Genomic DNA, 21,251 nt, shown 5'->3' with positions numbered 1-21,251 from the left:
TAGTTCGGTGTACGACAGATAGCGGAATTTTGTACATCATTGTACATCGGCTATTTTTGCAATTTTGTGAAAATATTATAAATATTATTTGAGGTTTCGAGATAATAAAATAATAGTAAAAGCATAGGGACCATAGTGCATGACAATAGTATTATTTTTGCTCTGCATTCAATACACTTCTTTGTTATTATGTTCACCCATTGCTACTCTTATTTTGATTCAAACTTCCTCCAAGAATTTCCCTTTTCCCCAAACCAATGGTATGCTAATGGCAATGCAGTGACTCACCTTGGCCTGCTTAGGAGCTCCCAGCTCCATTTCTATTGGAATGTGAGAAATATCACACAAGCAAAGATCTGGTCACACATGCGCTACAGAGGTCCCGCTCACTGCCATTCAATGAGAGCAAGGGGGGTGTAGCGTCCGGTTGCGGCGCTTTAATGCAACACTTTCAAAGTGTCGGAAGCATGGAGTTCAACATTGGTGAACTTCGACCGGCCGTCAACCAATAGTAAAGAAGCACCATGGTTAAGCCCACTTGGCAGGCATTTAGCTTTTAGATTTCAGTGAACCAACCACCCCAACGTAAGTCAAATTAACTGCACACCAGAAAACCGGCACTGCCCACAACCCGCAAGACAACTTGGGAAATTGACGTGTCTGACGCCTCGGCATGCGTCGGCAACAACGCTCCTGACGCAGATGTGTGACCCTACCCAAAAATGGATAGCTGAAGAGTACAGGACCTGCGGTTGATATTTTTGTGGCAGACATGAATTAGATTGAGCGAATAATTTTTTTCAGAGCTGCCGGTTAAGGGTCACACAAGATGCTCTCACACACCAACCCACCCCCCCCCCCCCCCAAAAAAAAAGAAATATATTTCTCTCCAGATGATAGATGTAAGATAAATCTGGCAACCACAATGCTCCTCAGGAATTTAAGTCTTCCCACTCCCACTCAATCTTTGCCAGCGCTATCAAAACTGCTTTCACATGGCTGGAAAGGGCAATTATCTAACCAAGACACCCTCCCAGTCACAGCATGTGAATTGCACATCTTCTTTTTTTTAAACATTCCCTCAAGCACTCAATCCATTCATAAAATATCTCCCTACAAACTAATTACGAATTCCATGTTTCTGAAAAACATCTTACATCAATCTGCCCCATTCTAGTAGGACCCACGCATCGCGTCAGCTGGTCTACGATGGAATCCCGCCTCTACAGTACCTCTCTCTCTGTCCCTATGCCACCTCCCTCTCGACTCTCCTAAGCGCCCACTCTTCCTCCAGAAACAGAACTAAAGCCTGCATGTTTCTCTCACCTCCAGACGGGTCGGGTCCGTCGGCGGGCTGGGCGCTGCTGGGGGGCCTGTGCCCGGCCGGCTGTCCCTCTGCGGCCACATCGGGAAGGGGCTCGATCTCCAGCTGCCCGACCCCATTGGGAGTGGGACAGGCATCCTCCATGGCCAGCACCATCACAGAGTGAGTGTACTTCCTCGCGAGTACAACTACGCTCACACTAACCACTATAGCCAACCTCTGCTGACCGAGAATGAGTCTGTGCCACAGAGCGTCTGCTCTTCTCTGCTCTATCAGGGATCCTCTGGCACCACTAACCCGCTAAACACCCGGAGATACAGAGGGAGAGGGGGGCGGCGTGAGAGAGAGAGACAGAGAGAGAGGGGGGGGGGGGGGGGTTGGGTTGTGCAAGAACAAGAGGGGCAGCACACAAAGCGAGTGACAATGAAGGGGGGATTACGAGCAGGGGATATTAAGAGATATGGAGAGAGCGAGGGAAGAAGTGAGGAAGACACAGCAGAGAAACACTAGGGAGGGGAAGAGACACAGGAAGTTAAAAAAAGATCAGTAGACAGAGGAGAGAGAGAGAGAGAGAGAGAGAGAGATGGAGAAATAACTGGTTGCATCCACAGATGTGGACACGCAGACCCTCTCTCAACACTAGCTTTAATACTCCTAACCCTCAACCCCCCTCTCTCTGCCACACATTCTCACACACACACACACACACACACACACACACACACTAATCCCACAATCTCCTCCTGTTGGTGAGCGGGTGCTTGAACACCCCTCCTTTGCTTTTGACTCCCCACTCCACCCAAAGTCATGTCAAGAAATGTATTTTTAAACGTTTTTCAAAAGTATTTCATACAGCTTTTAGATCGGCTATTTTCACTAGTTTGGGTCCCAGGAAGACAGCAAATTTCTCTTTTAGGTTACGACCTCAAATGTTTGAGAACCACTGGTCTAGACAGAGACAGACAGACACTCACACACAAATGCATGCACACGCACGCGCACACACACACACACACACGCCAAACACACACACACACACACACACACACACACACACACACACACACACACACACACACACACACACACACACACACACACACACACACACACACACAGCGGTTTGCTCTGTCACTGTCATTACATAAGTCATCTTACGTAAGTCTTACTGAAGCATTGTGACCCCAGATCCCCCACCCCCCCTTCCCCTTCAAACGAACTCCTTTTAAACACCCTGTTTCCACCTCTCTCTGCTCCGTCGGCCCCATTCCCCCGGCTGTCCTCTTTAGAGAGCAAAGTGGGAGGTCATTGACAGCACTCCGCCGGCCAGACAGTGGCCTGGCTGGCATCCTGCTGTGCCAGTGCACGGTGCAGAAACTCTCAGCGTGTGCCGATTGTGTTTGACTCATTTCCCCCCAGAGCTCAGCCAAGTCCCCGACCGGCATGTGTCAGCTTAATAGAGAACTGTTTTGCTTTACTTTGCCTCTCTCTCTCTCTCTCTCTCTCTCTCTCTCTTTCTTTCTGATTCTCGCTCTCTCTATTCTGAGTCTCTGTCCTTTTCTAAAAGGATGTACCCAGCACTATCTGTCTGAGAAGAGTGAAAAGACCTGATGTATTGGCAGGACTGTTTATTTTTGGGGTGCAGGAAGCATTGTGCACAAACCTTGACCGGGGTCCCCCAGGGCTCTGTACTTGGTTGGTCCTTTTTTCCCCTCTACACCAAATATCTTTACCAAAAATAGGCGGATCTACATAGGCGTATTTAAGGTGATGCTGATTTGATTATCGTGGCCTCTTTTGGTAGGGAATAAGAGCACTCCCTTACTGAAAATTCTCAATCTCTCAATCTATGTATAATAATAATTTGTTCCTCAACGTAGTACGAATATGCGTGCAAAGTGTCACCGCAATCGGACGCTGCGTTCATGATTTGCAGCATTTTGTTGAAAACGGGCCTCTCCTGCAAACTTTAGATGTAAATCTTAGCCAATCAGGATGGAATATGAAAAATCAAACAGATCCATCTTGATCAGATGAATATAGAGATCATGTGTACCGATTTGCATTACATTTTGATTACATCTGAAGGAGTAGTATAAATAAATGTGTTTTACATGAGTCGGCCTCCTGGTGGCGCTATATCAGGCCGATCTGAAAAATTTGGGGCAGACTCTGGAATCCAGGGAGTGTACGTGCACAGTTTCGCAGCGAACGGCCCAACGGTGGCAGAGATTAGCTGGTCACAGACACACACACTTACGGACGGATGGACAGGGTGCAGTCTCGGCCATGCCTTTCGGCCTGGTGGATAAAGCACCCTCATACCAACTGACAGCTAACAATGTGTTGAGTGGACGTACTGTAAGTGTCATTCAGTAAAACAGTGTTATAGTCCTGATATAGAGGAGTGCAAAGCTTCCTCAAACAGCTGGACTGTGGCTGAACAGCTGAGTGAGGACAAAACACAAGAACTCAGTCATACAGTAGCAGCAATCCATCTTGGGACATCAACCCAGATTTTGTGAGTCATTGTAGCAGTGTCATATTGTATTGCACTTGTAAATAGTGTTAATAAACGGTGTCTAACTAAGTTAGAGAGCAAAGAAGCTTGTGATTATGTCAATCTCAAGTCACCAGCCGCTTCTTTGCACCTGACAATGGTGCACTTTCACAGGGAAAGCACAACACACACAGAGGTTCACGTTATCTTCCACAGTTGTCAAAAGAAACCTCAGCCACCTTTTAAACATTTAAAAAGGGTTTAAAGGATGAATAGCAAAGAACATGTGCAACAGCCAAGGCATGGCAGTTTGCAGGGAGGCATTGTCATGGAGTCATGACTGGGTTATAGAGAGAAGGAGAGAAAACAATGCTCACCTGTGCCAGTCGGTGTAGCCCAACCCTTGCACGCAGTACTCTTACTGACTCATCAGTCAACCCTGGAGATCTGGACAGCCAGACAGACAGTGAGGGGGAGAGAGAGAGAGAGAGAGAGAGAGAGAGAGATATGATTTATAATTCCCTTTAGGTTGATTTACTGTATACTTACTTCATTGTTTTAAAATAGCATGTAGATGTGATATTTTCGGCGAGTGACACCACCTTCGTATGACGGAGTATAAATTAAGCAATAGACAAAGAGAAAGATTGAAATATACAGTATATATTACTCATCTTGACAAAGAGGTACACATTCTGTTACACACGTACTCAGGCACATCATCGCTCACACTCAAACAGTCATTGTACGTTGTCCCAGGCTTTAGGAGAGCTAGGGATCTCGGTCAAAGAGTCTGTTGTTCCTTCAGACGGAGACGAAGGACCATTCATTGTGTGTCCTACACTATTCAAGGATGCTTGCATCATCAGTTGGCACCAGGCCACTGAGACGGTAAATGACACAGCATTACTACGGCATTCATTAAATGCGTCAATTTTTCCCCTCTCAAAGTTAAATTAACACTAAATGAACAGCTTTTTACTGCACAGTGAGCAGCCTCAACTTCTTTCCAGGTTGCTGTCTCATACACATGCAGGCAACAACACACACAGTTGTTATGTTTTCTAGCTTCTTTCCACTGTCAATTTGGAATGTGGACAAAAATACCCCTTCCTCTTTCCATCCCTCATGTGTCCCTCCCCTGTCTGTAGAAGCCAATTTACACCACTGAATAAACCAAAAATGGGCCTGAAAGTCAGGATTGTTGCGGTGATTCTGACTTAATAGCTCAGAAATCAAACCTCACAATTCTGGCATTTTTGTTCAGTGGCGGAAATGGGCTTCCATACTTATCCCTCTGTCCCAGTGGTACGGATAATAAATAGTTTGAAACATAATTTTTCTAATGAGACTGCATAGTTCTGGCAGCGTTAAGCCTGCCTGTTCTCCTCTGAAAAGTCATTATGAGATGGAAAATTACAAAATGCAAGCCAGCAAAAAGTGAAATTACTGTACATGATTATCACCAAATAACTTGACGGCCCATAAAGAACAGATCCCCGCTCTTACATGCATCATTCTCTGCACTGATTCCTCCTACTCTGAGAGGTCATACCCTTCAGTTGACTGTTGTCCTACATACAGTTTCTCTCTGGTCTATATGCCCTCCATCATACAAGCTATGACGTCCCATGACGCATAATTGAACCCAAGTTATATGCAATCAGAGTAAACGGGTCTAATGAGAGCTGGATTGAAAAGTAGCCTGACCTTTTGCACTACCTCATGTTGCTTTCATGCCTCCTCGCCTTATAGGACCCTTCCTTCTTCTTGTTAGCTGGCTGACCTGCACGCTAACACTAATTGATTCATTACCGCGTGAGAGAGAAAAACTGGGGTTGAATTTGTGTGTGTATGAGAGAGAGAGAGAGAGAGAGAGGTTCATTACACAACACAGATTACAATCAGCATCGGCAGACTCATTGGAGGTGATAGATATCCCTCGAAGAATGTTAATGGAGGAAAAAGCTACCAGGAAAGGACGACTCCTCATCGAATCATCTGCACGACAGAGCACAGGGCCAAGCTGGGCCACGGTCTGAGTGGAGAGGAGGAGGTGGAGAAGAGAGATGGAGAGTGCTATAAAAACAGGACAAGTCCGGAGAACTACAGGACATTGAGAGAGAGCTGCAGAGAAAGAGCGAGAGCATTTTATTGGAGGCGTTGAAGTGGTACTGAAGTGTTAACGAACACGTCTCCCAAAAGAGGGTCAAGGATACACTTGGGAAGGATAAACTACACATTAGGAGTCATGTGGGGGGAACAGAGAGAACAGAAGCAGTTAAGGAAAGTACTCTAGTTAAGGAAATAGAGAGGATGAGAGGACGAAAAGCCGCAAAGGAAGGGAATAGATGAGTACATCTTGAGAGATATCCAATAAGGATGAGCAGCTGCCTGAATGCAAATAACCTTCTCATCAGTTGTGCATTTAAGAACTACAAGGACATTGCAATTGCTGCAGTGATCGTCTTAGGCTAGACTGGTCTGTTTAGCTCGGTATGAATGCTTTCTGTGAAGTAGCTTTAAACGGCAAATGTGGACAGTAGATATCGTGAACAACGGCACGGATGCATTGCTTGTGTGGTCATGAACCCAATGTGCGTGCGCGTATAGACACACAAACGCACACTCCTTGTACTGTAGGTAGCTATCTCCTCCATTAGAAGAGGTATGCTAAGGTGTGCTAGCACTAGTTCTGCCTGAGCTAACAGTTAACCACTTCCACCCTGGTGTCCCTATTTTGGCCATGTCATTTTATTTTTGAATAGCTGGGCTTTAGTGGTTGAAGTCTGAAGAATCAACCAGCTCTAACGAACACACACAGACGTGAACACACATACACACACACACACACACACACCTAGGGAAATGTTATCACAAGGACAGAGAAATCTGGGTGGGCACTAAGTGCACAATGAATATTTTCAGCAGTGTGGTCAGATATTCTCATATTATGTGGATACAACAGGCCACTGAGCATGTGTTGAAGTCAGTGTGTCTGTCCATGGCGTCCAACGACATCTCCCTTCGTAGTTGTACCTATTCCCACCTTCCGGCACACAAAGACCATTACCAGATAATGGTCACTCGTGGCTGCCATTGGCCAGTCAGCAGGAGGGGACAAGCCAACCAAAGCCCTCCCACTACCCCCGGTTGCCAGGCAGCCAGATGACAGACAGCTCATGAAAGAGGGATTACAGCGGATCAGAGGGTCTGTTTTTGTGTAAAACATGGCAACAGATCATCACAGTTTTCATCCGGTTAATGGGTGTGTTCCTGTGAGTGTGCGCATGAGCACATGCGCTGATATGTAATTTGTGTTTCCATGTACGCATCTGTGTTGCACGTGTGTAGTCTCGCGTGGCCAGACTGTTGCCTCCCTCCCACAATGTTCGAATGTTTCCGGTCATACAGTCTGGAGCACGGAAGATCAAGATCATGAGTAAAATATAAAGCGGATGTGAAGCCTCCTCCCCACTTCCGTTTCGTCTTTACAGTCGCGCAACTTTATCCTGATATAAATCAAAATCATCTAATATAGCTTGCTGCTTAGCAGAAATAGAAATACAATAATTTAATGTAAAGATATTTTAAAACATATTTTCGTGAACGGAAATGCCAGCTTCTTCTCGGATTTCGGGAGGTGTAGTTCCAGACTCAATATAGCATTCGGAGATTGTGGAATAGTTGTCTGGCTACGCAAGACTAGCACGTGTATAATCATGCATGGCATGTAAAGCACAAAGATAGACAGTCGCACAAGCTGACATGTAAAATTGTAGTTACAACATCATGATGTTGTTGTAAGTTCTCCAGCTGCCCATCAGAAGATGTAGCTGTGTTGTTCTCCTCTCCACATCAATGAATGCTCTTTAGTGTATTTGCTCTAAAGTGCCTTGGCTGAATAGTGGCAATGGCACGTTGTATCCCTTGGGGGGACATGAAACAGGATTACATGCATGGGGCACATGCATACAGTGGCTCAGGAGGTAGAGTGGCTGTCTTGGAACCAGAAGATTGCCAATTTGATCCCTGGCTCCTCCTGGCTTCATGTCAAAGTTTCCTTGAGCAAGACACTGAACCCCTAACTGCTCCCCATGAGCAAACTGGTGCCTTGTGTAGTTGCCTCCACTATTGGTGGGTGAATGTATTGTAAACACACATTAAAGAGGGCTTTAGATAAAAGGTGCTATAGAAATGCAGACCATTCATAGAAACGCAACCAACCAAACAGCAGAAAAAATTTAGAGGGTCACCCTGTTCTATATCTCTCCCTTTGACCCATCTCTCTCTCTCTCTCTCTCTCTCTCTCTCTCTCTCTCTCTCTCTCTCTCTCTCTCTCTCTCTCTCTCTCTCCCTCCCCCCCTCCGTGGACCAAAGTCAAAGAACACTGAGTAATAGCCGTCACTCTGGGTTTCTCTCAATGACTTGAAAATCACTATGAAGGCTTGTAACCCAGGCCGCCTTGGAGCCAAGATGTCCTCCCCCTGGGCCAGGCTGACTCTGGCTCCTGGGGTAGTAAAAGGCAACTAGACGGGTCGCAATTCTGGGAAATTGCAAAGTGTGGTTGCGCCGACGCCGGGACTTGAGGAATACGCTTGCAGGAATACCGTCGGAGGCCGCGCGACGTGCCATTCGAATTTGGTGCTGATTGGATCCTGCGTTCGTGATACATGGCGTTTTGATTTTAAGAAATAGGCCCCACCCACTAAATAATTAGGCCCCTCCCACAAATATAGCGGGCCAATGACATCGTCCTGTAACTCCTGAGATCACCTGCTTTTCATTTTGAGAGGAGTGATCCCCCCAAAAATCATGTTTTTGCATCAAACGGTTACGTTTTGCGCAGTTGTGGTGCCCCCTATGGATCAAAGTGGAAATGCTTTTGGGGATTTGTTGAGTAAACCACCCTCGACATGTGATTCAAATTTGGGATTGACTGGACGTTTTGTTCGTGATTTGTGGGCTTTTTTGTAAAACGGGCCCCTCCTTCTAACTTTGGAAGCCATTTACGGACGAACGGTATGGACTATCAAAATTCTGTTTCACTCCAGATTATCGCATGGGTCCAGAGATAATGTGTACTGATTTTTGTGAAATTTGGAGAAAATATGTGGGAGGAGGAGCTAAAAGTGTGTTTTGAAGAAAATTCAAAATGGCGGAAAATCTATCCTGACGCAAATGGGCGTGGCCTATATGGGGAGTTGCGTCATGACCCAAGGAATCTAGGGGGGAAAAGATTTTTATTCTAGGACCTACGGTTCAAAAGTTATAGGCCAAAAACGTAAAGTGGGCTGTAATAGCGCCACCATGAGGCCGAATGGTGTGATTATTTTAAAGATAATTTTGGACTAAATTATGAACCTCCCCACCAAATCTGGTAACTCTAGCTCTTACGATTTCAGAGAAAAAAATACTTGAATTTGAGTTTTTTCACTTTTCCATTAAAGTGGATGGGGACATTTAATGCACTAATAAATCAATATCAATTAAACTATTTAACCAATCTCTTAGCAAAATACAAGCAGATGATTCCCGGTCAAGACGGTCATTTTGACATATGCCACTAAATTGGGAAAAATAAACTGTGGGAGGAGATGCGGTTGAAAAAATTGTTTATCTAGAAATAAAGTTTCTGTATAACAATAGTCTGGTTGCCCATTCGGGCAACCACACTAATTAGGACGTGTTGTTGTTGGTGGTGATGACCCCTTGCTGGAGGCTGTGTGTGTGTGTGTGTGTGTGTGTGTGTGTGTGTGTGTGTGTGTGTGTGTGTGTGTGTGTGTGTGTGTGTGTGTGTGTGTGTGTGTGTGTGTGTGTGTGTGTGTGTGTGTGTGTGTGTGCATGTGCGCATGTGCGCATGTGAACATATGTCTTAAGTAGACCCACATCCAACTACCCATCAGCCTCTGCCGCTAGACATACCACACTACTGTATTCAGGTCATTCTTTATGTAGCAGGGGGCCATCAATAAGAAGATTGAACACCAAGATAGGCATCTTAGCAGAATAACATAATCTAAATAATATTATTTTGCTATTGCTCTCATGATTGCATTTGTTGACCTGTAACCTGGTAGTTAATATAATGCATCCATTACAAGGTGCCTTGTAACAACATCTAAAGAGTTAGCAGTAGCACACGTCTCTAACTAACATTATACTGTTGTATGGCGGTGTCGAAAGTGCCGAAAGTAGCCGATCCACAAGCTGCCCGTGGCTTTTAAATTGCCTATTCTTGGCACGGGACACTATCGTACAACTAACACTATTGTGCCATTTGTTTTATAAGTCCACCAGTCAGCCTCGACGCTCAGTGGTTTTACAAACACTGTACATCGTCTGGGATGTTTGAAGTATGATTGTGTGGTTTGTATAGTAATGCTGTGAGCTGCTGTGGAAGACAGCATTAAAAGTCCTCAGCCCATCAGCAGGCCTGCCGCATAACGAACAGCGATCTTAATGAGCATCTGAAGACACACCTCATTACATCACATCAGTACACTTGCTTCTCTCTGACCCGGTTACTGCTAACAGTGTTAATGAAGACATACAGAAGATGGAATCGAAGGGGAAGTTGTATGACTAATGTTACAGTAAAATAATGTAACCTAACATAACATAAATGCCTCGCATAAGAAAAGCAGAGCACATAGCAGAACTCAACACACAAGATCAAACCTAACTTAACAATACTTCAACATAATATTAAAGCAATAACACATCTGGGGGTGTAACCCTCTTTTTCTACATCTCTCCGTTCTTGTGACCTTGATGGTGACCGTGACCTTTTTAACCTGAAAGTTGCTCATGTCATTGGGGCAGCCTAGTACACTGATCAGTCCCATCAAGTTTAATCAAAAAGCCCCATCTGTTCCCTATTTTGACCTTGACTGTGACTTTTGAACTTTTCAACCCAAACCACACACACACACACACACACACGCACACACACACACACACACACACACACACACACACACGGCTGATTACAGTACCCTGCAGTGCACGGATGCAGGCAGGATTATACAAATTATATTAACAAAATGTGAAAATTATGAAAAATGAGTATGCTGATGGAGGGGACAGAGGTGAAGGAAGTGAAAGTGAAAGGCGTATCTCTCCGCCACAGACAGCCCCTGTGTTACATAAGAACAGGAGGGTGACACCAGGCCAGTCAGCAGCCAGTGCAAGCCATGGGCATCATCATATCAAATGTTCTAAGCCTTCTCCTAATGCCTCTTTGCTGTCAAGATGGAGGACACTTTAGCACGGCAGAGTTAAGCCATAGTTTACACACAAACCAGTCATTTTCAGCGAGCGACACGGTCACATGATGATGTCTATGACCCATGTCCTCCGGTTAGAGGGCATTTTCTCTACTCACATAGTTATTTCTGTCAGCTGCTGTCAAGTAGCTGCTCATTGTTATTTGTCAATATGTCTCGTTTCTATTGTAAAACACAATAAACACACGTTATTGATTATATTCAGGCTCATTTAAGGGCTTATTTGCCCAGCGATAGACAAAATCCGACATATCAGCTCTGGTCTGGGGCAAACAAACTGCCAAATAGTGTAGTATAACAGCATTATTGATCTTGACAGCTATCAATAATGACACGGCTCATTTGAATGAATGGTTCCCCCACTGAATGGTTTGAATCGATCATTGATGCATTTTCCTGGCACAGTGAGGGCAGCTGCTCATAGTTAGTTGCGGCAATGGCTCAGGAGGTAGAGCGGCCGATTGGGAGTCAGAAGGTTCGATCCCAGGCTCCCCCTGGGTTACTGTCGAAGTGACCTTGAGCAAGACACTGAACCCCTAACTGCTCCCGAGGAGCATGGTTTCCTCCGCCATCAGTGTGTAAATGGGTGAATGTAATGCACGTTGTAAAGCGCTTTGGATGAAGGCGCAATATAAATGCACCATTTACTCTTTATAACTGTCCTGGGGTCAGCTTGGCCTCAAGTCCTCTTGAAGGAACAGACTTGACAGAGTGGAGAGTTGATTATGGGTGTGTAAATAACAGCAGACATGACCATTGCCCTATGACACGTCTCCTGCTCATCCCTGGGATGTTTTGAGTCACTCCAGTGTGTGTGTGTGTGTGTGTGTGTGTGTGTGTGCATGTGCACACAAACATTGTCTTTCTGCGTATGTGTGTGGTTTCTCTCTCATTCCCTCACTCTGTCTCTCTCTATATCCATCCCGCCATCGGGTTCTCATTCGATCGGCATAATATTATTCTAGCTGCATACTATTAACAATGGAGGAATAAGCGTACTTTGTTGTAGGACATTTCACGTCAGGCCTGCACTGAAGTGACTCACTGTCTGACCGCATTGGAACAAAAGACGACATTCTGTCTAATGTTCCAGTAATGGGTGGAAGTATCAAGTAAGCTCTGTCTAAACTAGTAGTTCAAGTTTGTATTTCCTCCCACCTTACACATGAGGGTGTACACACTCTTATCGTAAAAGGCTCTCTGTGGAACTCAAATCACAAGGTTCACACCGTATGTCAGTGGTTCTCAACCTTTTACTACAAAAAAAGAGAAAAGAAATGAAATGAAAAAAGAACATTACTGCATCAAAAGTAGTCAACAAACTATACTATAAAAACGAATTTTCACAATATTTATCTCTAGAACCAAGTCAAACTAAATATAATGCCTCAACTCCGACAATTCCAAGTGCTTGTCAGGGTGAGGGAACTTCCCCAGTTCAACATATGATTATGTTGGGGGGTCCCCAGTTCAAATGTGATTATTTTGGGGGGTCACGGCCTGAAAAGGTTGAGAACCACTGCCATTATGGCAAAACCCTTAAAACGGTTGCATATCCATAAGATAAACAACTCTATATTATGACCCCTGAGGAATGTTCCTTACATTATCAGCATATCAACTTTTTTTTTGTCACACTGTAACGTGACCTCAAACCTAAGGTGAATATTCCACCTACACAACACAAACACAATAACAAAGGTCACTATAGAAGTCAAGTCTGACGCCAGCACACTTGACAAATATTCAGATCTGAGAATCGCTGGTTTGCTGTAATGGCCTCTGTCTCATTTCCTTCCTCCCATTAGTTTGTTCAAATCTAATTACATCTGATTATCATGGTAAAACGAAGACTGATAAACGACAGTTTAATTGCAAAAGGGATCTAGGACGCGGCCTTCTCAGGTAACAGGATTGCGGCCTCTCCTAATGTACCCCCTCCTTTCAAAGGATCCCCCAAGGATGTTACGTAAGTGCATGGGCTTCCCCCGTCACGTGGAGCTGTTTGAAGTACTTTCAAAGGTCCTTCACTAAAAGCACCTTTCATTCTATATGCGTTCAACTTGATTCAAGTCCACAGGCGTTCAATGGCCAAAAGGTCTTGGTCCATTGCGCTAAGTGTACTCTGATTAGGGTACTTTTATAAATTGGTTTTGCTATTGTGTAAGTGCATTGTCATTTCATGGTGCACTCATGCATCTCTTTGTGTGTGTGTGTGTGTGTGTGTGTGTGTGTGTGTGTGTGTGTGTGTGTGTGTGTGTGTGTGTGTGTGTGTGTGTGTGTGTGTGTGTGTGTGTGTGTGTGTGTGTGTGTGTGTGTGTGTGTGTGTGTGTGTGTGCGTGCGTGCGTGCGTGCGTGCGTGCGTGCGTGCGTGCGTGTGTGTGTGTGTGTGGAAGGGGGCCAAAATCAATATCATAGTCTGGCAGAGCCTCCGGTCAATGCAGACTGTGCCAGGCCAATGGTTATCCGATCCTTCTCCATCAGTTCAATACAAACAATGCCTTGCTATTGTTGTTGTTGTTGCTGTTGTTGTTATTGCTGCTGCTGCCTGAAAACAAACACATAGAAGCACCTTCCCTCCCTCATAGTACTAGGAGGAGGTAATCAATAATTTCATAGCCTATTTTTAAGTCTACCCTGGCGTGTTGCAGCAGGCGTTTTTTTTCTCCTTTTCTTTTTGTGACAGTTTGTGAGTGACGCTGTCCGTCCCTGTCACCCTGTCCCGTCTGTCCCGTCCCGTCTATCCTGTCTGCCCTGTCCTGTCCTATACTGTCCTGTCTGTCCTGTCCTGACAGCATTAAAAGTCCAGCAAAACTCATCCCATCCTCCTCCTGGGTAGATCATGATGTCACAGATCTGGCGATCTGTCCAGGCAGGCAATTGTATAAATTACAGTATCTCCCTCTCATGATCACACGTGCGGCCATTTTTGTTACCTATTATTCCAGCCATTGTGATGTGCGTGCGTGTGCGAGTACGTGTGCGTGTGCGCGCAGTAGTAGTAGTACAACAGTGTGCATGTGCGTGTGGATGCTTATCGGCTACAACCCAGATAAAAAAACGGTACCCTCCTCCTCCTCCTCCCCCTCCTCCACATCGTGTGGGTAAAAAGCAGGAAAAGGAAAGGAAGCGCCGTTGGGCTGACTGGGCTGTCTGCTGCTCTAAAGTCGCTCTCAAACAACTAAAGCTGGCAACTCGCGATGTGTAAATACACTTTAAAAAATAGCCGATCTACAAGCTCACAACGCGGGACGCATTGTGACTTGTGAGCTTGTAGATCGGCTATTTTTCGATTGAGGAATAACGGGGCTATCCCTCCCCTCTCCTGTTGCGGTGTCTAATTGAATCTCTCAAGCTGTATTGCGAGTGGAACAAGAGAGAGATGAACATGGAGAGACACTTACCCCGTTAAACGTTTACCGTGGTGCGTCTCTTGAGTTCTTCTTCCCGGTGGGTCCTCCTCACTAACTCACTGACTGACTGTCTGTCTGTCTGTCCCGGTTGAATATTCAACCGAATGACCGAATACAGTGAAGTGGGTCCACTTCACTGTCTGTCTGTCGCTGTCCCGGTTGAATATTCAAACCCCCCTCAGAGTCAGACCTCTCTCTCTCTCTCTCTCTCTCCCTCTCTCTCTCTCTCTCTCTCTCTCTATCTCTCTATCTCTCTATCTCTCTCAGTCACTCAGCTGTCTATCTGTGTCTCGGTGGGTCGTCGCGCGTCCCGCAGCTGAACAACTACCACGGAATACACGGTGCCAATCAGTGCGGCATGCCCCGCCTCTTCTCCGTGACGTCAGGCGCCAAAGACCAATGGTGGCAGACGAGGTCCACCCCCCCTTGTGTGTGTATGTTTGTGTATGTGTGCAGTAGTGGATACATTATGATACTACGCCACATGTAGCCATTCAAAATGATGACGATGTATTGTAACGTTGAGTGTTTACGCTGAAATGTAGGCTACTCCATTCAGAGAGACTGTCCTCTTTCGAATGTTAATAACTCAATGTAGACCTATTCACATTTATAGCAATCTAATGAATACTATGCCAATCGTTATGGTAGAGTAGGCTATTACTATGTCATATGACATCTGCAGTGGTTGGAGGAGGGAGTCTGCTCTTCCATTGAAAATGCAGACCCAGACGGACCATGGTGCCGGGTAGAGCATGCACCTACTGCCAGTATATGATCCCTAGAACAGTGGTTCTCAAACTTTTTCATGTCAAGGACCCCCAAATTGACACTTATTAGCCCGTGGACCCCCATTTCAGAAGATATGCCAGGGACCCCCTGGAACTCCCTCAAGGACCCCTGGGGGTCTCCGGACCCCACTTTGAGAACCAATGCCTAGAAGATACAGGGTCACACATCACCCATGCATGTTCAATTAAAGGGATTGTACGATTCTAGATAAAATTGGAATTAGAGTGAGGCCGGGAATGGGATTAGGAACTGCGGTCCACGAAATTAGTTAGTGCACCATGAGGTGTCCACATTTTTTCTTTCTTTTAACCCTTCGGCATTTACCCATTGTCTAGTTCTCCTCAAATGTCAAACCTTCCCAGTAAAGTCATTCTTGCTGATAATAGAGATAACACAGAGTGGAGAGAGGTACAGTGTTAAAGTGAATACATCAAAGCACTAGGCCAGGCCTATTAAGCCTATCTCACCGCAGGTGCTTCTCAAATTCTCATTACAAAGTATTGTAATCTAATCTACCTACTACTACTAGTAACAGCTGAGTTTATTATGTTTTTTATCACCCGTGGTATCTGTGCCATCTACGCTCTGTGCCAAGCCCATATCCGAAGCCTTAGACCAGTGGTTCTCAAACTTTTTCATGTCAAGGACCCCCATTCCAAATTGACACTTATTAAACACAAGCAGAGGTAGGAGCATGTTACACTTAATCTTGATCAAATGAAAAGGTACAAAAATACGGACCCCCATTTCAAAAGATATGCCAGGGACCCCCATAAGAGAAGATTTTGTACGGCTCTAGCAGTGATTCTCAACCATTTTAATTTCAAGGACCCCCAGTTTGACATGCATGGGGGGGGCTATAGACCCCCATTTAATGGCATTTCTATCACTTGGACCGCAATTTATATTGTAAAATCTATGTCAATTTAACTCTGAGAGTGTACAAATGGAACCAAATGGACCCGTTAGGTTCCATTTGTACACTCTCAGAGTTACAGACCCATAAGGGTCCATTTGGTGCCTAATCTATCATTTAGCTGGGGACCCCCTGGAACTCCCTCAAGGACCCCTGGCCCTGGGGGTCCCCGGACCCCACTTTCAATGCCTTAGCCTACACAAATGGGCTAATTTTGCTTGGTATAACAATATTATGGCATGGTGTGGTTAGTTGTAGGCTACTAATAAACTGCATAAAGCATCCGCGCGACGCTCCACAACAGCCACGAGAGGGAGACATTGTCCACCCTACTTGCTGAAGACTTTTCTCGCTGGAGAACATTCGGGCATTTACTGATGGTATCTATGTGCTGAGCTCTGAATTCAAAGATACATCTTCCATTATGTGCTTTTCTTGCTACGCAGACGTTCAACAACTTCCTCTAATTCTCAAAACCTGGCTTAAGCGAAATCCATCTACCTCATAAAAAAGTCAAATGAGACAGGGTATTTTATTGGACAGTTATTAATCAACAGTCTGCCCTTCATTTTTGTTATAATTTCACTAACTGTGACTTGAAGTACAGTATTATTTACAGTATGGCACATTATGTAGCATTAACAACAGTGGTTGGTGGGGTGGGGAGAACAGACTCTGGTGGGCCAGTGGTCCATGTAGAGGTCAGTATGTTGGCTGGAGAAGAGGGGCTGTTGTGGTGGCAGGGGTGGGGTGGGTGTGGGTGGCACAGACGGTGATGATTTCACCACTGCGATGATGGGTCGTATCTGAGAAGAGAAAATCACATTTAGTTATTGTGTTATAGCAATGGTTTTCTTACAATGAACGAATGAACACACGCACACAGACACAGACACAAACACACACACGCACGCACGCACGCACGCATTGCACGCACGCACGCACGCATTGCACGCACGCACGCACGCACACACACACACACACACACACACACACACACACACACACAGTTTACTTTATTTATGTCTATACACAAAGGAGAGCACAAGGACACAAATATTAAAGGTGCAGTAAGATTTCATCACAACATCATGGCATGTCTTCATGATACAATAAGCATGTCACTCAGTACTCTATGGGTATAAGTAACAGCATCTCCGCCATATGTGGCGGCTGCCAATTATAGCAGAGACAGCACAATACTTTGCCAGCCTTTTTGCCTCCAGTTTGGGCATACATTTGCACACACACACACACACACACACACACACACACACACACACACACACACACACACACACACACACACACACACACACACACACACACACACACACACACACACACACACACACACACACACACACACACACACACACACACACACTCTCAGACCTGGACTGTGGCAGTGTGTCTCTGGTGTCCTTCAGCAGCATATCTGACACCAGTGTGTCCAGAATCTCAGGACTGGACCTCTTCCCATACCTGAACCGGGTGGAGGAAAGAGAAAGATATAGGGAGGAGAGAGAGAGAGAGGGGGGGGGGGACCAGACAGATAGATGAAAGAAATAGATAACATCAGTGAGTGACTATATTAAACACAAGCAGAGGTAGGAGCATGTTACACTTAATCTTGATCAAATGAAAAGGTACAAAAATACGATAACGGTTTCCACTGTTATAACCACCTTAGAATCTTGGACTTTGAAACACCAACATAATAAGTATCAGTCATACCGCTGAGACAAGTTGTGGGATTAATCGAAGGAGACCATGATAAAAACCAAACCTCAGCCATTACAGCCAAGAGGTGCATCGTAGGTGGGCTACAGTCTATGGTAGGTGGTACATTCTGTTCCTCAGATGATAAGCCTTGGTGACGCATTTGAAATGTCCCCACATGGGCTGCCCTCAGCAGTACAACAGCTAAAGCAGCATCCAAGCCAGCAGCACTCACATTTATAAAGAGAAACCAGAAAATTGCAATCATCTCGCCATACTGGCCAAAGGCTCTGACATTTACATTTGGCTGTTTGACATTATCATTCACTGACTGAATTATTTAAGATTTTTTGCAGTTTTATGCCAGAGATTTTTAATTGAAAAAATAAAAGTACTCAGGAGCTCAAGTTTTAAGTTAACAAGGAAGTGGATAGGAGTCTAGATCTTCGAAAAATCATATCTCCTTGGTCTTTGGGTCAAATTTAAAAAATATTATTTTTTGAAAAACGAGTTAACTCGATCTAGGCAATCAAGTGATGGATTTGAAAAACGAGTTAACTTGATCTAGGCAATCAAAGGATACACAGTAAAATCATTGGGTTCATTTAACTCCGAAGAGAGTACAAATGGAACCAAATGGTGGATTTTATTGTAGGTTTAGCTTGTTTGGCCTATGGCAACTAGTTGATTGTTTTGTTTGTTTGTTGGTTGTTCATTATTTTGTTCTATCTCAATGTAATGCATCTGTGATACTCTTGAAAGGTGCTATATATACACATTTGTGTGTCTTATTATTCTTATTGACTCATAAATCCACTGGTCAGTTGCTGTTAAGATCAGGAGACATAATTTTCTGTCAACATTTCATCAGGTTTGAAAAAAGAATGAAATGTGAGTTTCGTAATCCATAAAGATGCTCAGAGATCTCTGAATCACACTGACAGACAAGCAGCTCCAACACGCAACAATGGAATGGACATTCCCTTTCTCCCATTAATTGCTGTTATTAGCAGTATTAACCGTGCTGCTATCATATATAATATCATAACAGCATCTTAAAACCTTTAGATTCTAAAGGTTGAGTAAAACTTTAAGAATATTATAACTATAGGACCATGTGACATTTCTGCAAGGAATAATCCAAGCTATATTTTACATATATTTCGATGGGACTATACAAGACGATGATTTAATCAAAAGTAATGGACATATTTAAAGCCTTGACTCTTCTGTACTCATGACCTTTTGCTTTCATAACTGTGGGTGGAACCTTGAAAAGGTCTCAGAATGAACTCCTGAATAAAGGCTTGGCTGAAATTAGAGGAATAAGTAGGGATATCATTGAACATACAGCTCTCTCTCTACATTGCAGCTGTTCTAAAATAGATAAACAGAGGGTAGAATGACGATTAGAAGTAATAGAATAGAACAGAAACGTCTTCTGTTCCTGATGGGCACTTGTGTGGCATGTCCACTCCAAGCAGGACTGAATTAGAGCGTTGGAGTCTCCAACCCTCTGCCTTCAGTCCGGCTGTCTCTCCCTTCTATATCTAGTAGTAGGCTATTAGATCAGGGGTCTTCAACAGGGGGTCCGGGACCCCTAGGGGGTCCTCAGAGTTACTACAGGGGGGCCACCCAATCTTTGTGTGAAAGGATTATTATATATTTTTTCCCATTATCCACTTGAACCCATAGCATCCTTATTCTGAGGAGCACTTTAGGCAAAAATAGCAGATCTACAAGCTTGTAGATTGGCTATTTTTGACAAAGAGGTTTGGTGTAGAGGAGAAAAAAGAGCAGACCAATTACAGAGTGAGAGGTCAAGTTTACTAAGTATCGACGGTTCAAGTGGTTAGCAAACAAGTCTATGAAGCTATACTATGAAATCTAGGAAAAATATCAATCTGCAACACAATTTTATACAACATGTAGTGGGGGTCCCTGCTTCATCTCTCTCTTAGATAAGGGGTCCTTGACCTGAAAAATGTTGAAGAAGACCCCTGCTATAGATTATAAGGACTACCAAGTCATTTCAGAATGCAAATGGTTAACTACTGGCAAGAGAGATGATAATTTTGTTTAATGTGAAAACATACTGTATTGTTGTAGTTTATTAAAATGAGTGCCCACCCAGAGCCATGTGGTGCAGCTTTACCTCTGTCGTGTGATGAGGTTAATATAGTGCCTCAGGGCGGAGTAATACTTGGCCAGGTCCTCCGCTGGGGCATCCTCCCCTGGGTTCTCCGGTTTGACCGGGTATCCTTCCGTCAGGGCTCCTAGGAGGATCAGAGCCCACAGCAAGAACCCCTGCGGGGTGCCCAGGTTTGCATGCATCTGCGAAAACATTTACATGTAAACAAATAGGCCTAATCATACTTAAAAATATATATATATGTTATTATAAAATAAAATAAAAATAAAAAATGTAAACAAAATTTACCTACACATGTCTTTATGAAAGTTACATTTTATTAATAGTTTTATTCTATCCTCTTGATGCAATTTAAAGGTAGGGTAAGTGATATTTTTGGGTTAAAACTAAAAGTATTGTGTTAAAAGGTTAAGGCACTATATTCTGATAGTAATCATTGCTATAGAGTGTTTGTTCAGTAACAGGAGTCTCCCCGCCTCTCCAGCTCTTTAATAAACAAAAAATACATTTACCGGTAGGTGTCAAAATCTCAGCCAATCAGGAGAAAGTACCCATTTTTAAGCTTCATTTTCATAGTGTTCCAGTTCCAATTTTGCCAGCTCATTTCTTATTGTCATCACTTCCAATTTCACTTGTTTAATCTATATCCTGATTGAGTTCTCTATCCTGATTGGATAAAATTGGAAATGAAACTGAAACTGAAACGAAAATGCATTTTCTGTTTTATAAAGAGCTGGAGAGACAAGGAGACTCCTTTTACTGAACAAACACTCTAGCAATGAGTACTATCAGAATATAGAGCTATTTAACACTTATTTTAACCAAAGAAAATCACTTACCCTACCTTTAACTAGGCCTACTGATGCAATTTAATTTACTACTGTAGTGTCCTGGTAGAAAATGCAATTTACAAAGTCATTCTACAATTTAAAACGGGGTTAGGTTTTGCAAAATACTATTTCGTTTTCAAAATGTAGAAAGATAAAGCTAACGCCTCAGATTGATAGGAATAGTCTGCATGTCGTTGGTAACACTTTAACAACTCTCTTCTTATTTCTTAAAGATTTGAATTAGCAAGCTATACTTACAATGAATGGGAGGTAAGGTCGGATGTTTGTAGGATTTCCTGAAGTGTCTCTTCTG

At 44.1% G+C, this 21,251-nt stretch overlaps 2 protein-coding genes across 5 annotated transcripts in view; both read right to left on the bottom strand.

The window, feature by feature from the left end:
- The window catches only part of pals2b (protein associated with LIN7 2, MAGUK p55 family member b), a 31,378-nt gene extending 16,587 nt beyond the window's left edge, over nt 1-14,791 (bottom strand). The window contains exons 1-2 of one of the 4 annotated variants that reach the window (XM_080441328.1): nt 14,518-14,791; nt 4,202-4,271 (exon numbers count right to left, since the gene is read on the bottom strand). Coding sequence is in view for 2 of the 4 variants with exons in the window: in XM_080441326.1 (XP_080297452.1) it covers nt 1,327-1,480 (154 nt within the window). In the remaining 2 variants the exon portion in view is untranslated. Of the gene's footprint in view, nt 1-1,326; nt 1,668-4,201; nt 4,272-14,517 lie in introns of those variants that run through there. The other 3 variants (XM_080441329.1, XM_080441326.1, XM_080441327.1) reach the window with 3 other exon arrangements.
- A 2,185-nt stretch (nt 14,792-16,976) lies between these two features.
- Nucleotides 16,977-21,251, bottom strand: npy (neuropeptide Y). The gene is made up of 4 exons (XM_080441755.1): nt 21,197-21,251; nt 20,112-20,290; nt 17,630-17,719; nt 16,977-17,040 (listed from the first exon to the last, which is right to left on the bottom strand). Exons 2-4 carry the CDS (start codon nt 20,288-20,290, stop codon nt 17,016-17,018), a joined length of 294 nt encoding a protein of 97 aa, XP_080297881.1. The 5' UTR covers nt 21,197-21,251; the 3' UTR covers nt 16,977-17,015.

This window comes from Gymnoscopelus braueri (genome assembly GCF_963280865.1).
Source record: "Gymnoscopelus braueri genome assembly, chromosome: 11".
Lineage (NCBI taxonomy): Eukaryota > Metazoa > Chordata > Actinopteri > Myctophiformes > Myctophidae > Gymnoscopelus > Gymnoscopelus braueri.
The sequence above is the reverse complement of the archived record's forward strand: the minus strand, read 5'-3'. Positions and strand labels throughout refer to the sequence as shown.

Excerpts from the sequence above, each read along its gene's own strand:
- npy (XM_080441755.1), bottom strand. The coding sequence starts at position 20,290 with ATGCATGCAAACCTGGGCACCCCGCAGGGGTTCTTGCTGTGGGCTCTG. Across the intron at positions 17,720-20,111 it reads AACCTCATCACACGACAGAG|GTATGGGAAGAGGTCCAGTC; the intron begins GTAAAGCTGCAC and ends CACCCGGTTCAG. Across the intron at positions 17,041-17,629 it reads GACACACTGCCACAGTCCAG|ATACGACCCATCATCGCAGT; the intron begins GTCTGAGAGTGT and ends TTCTCTTCTCAG.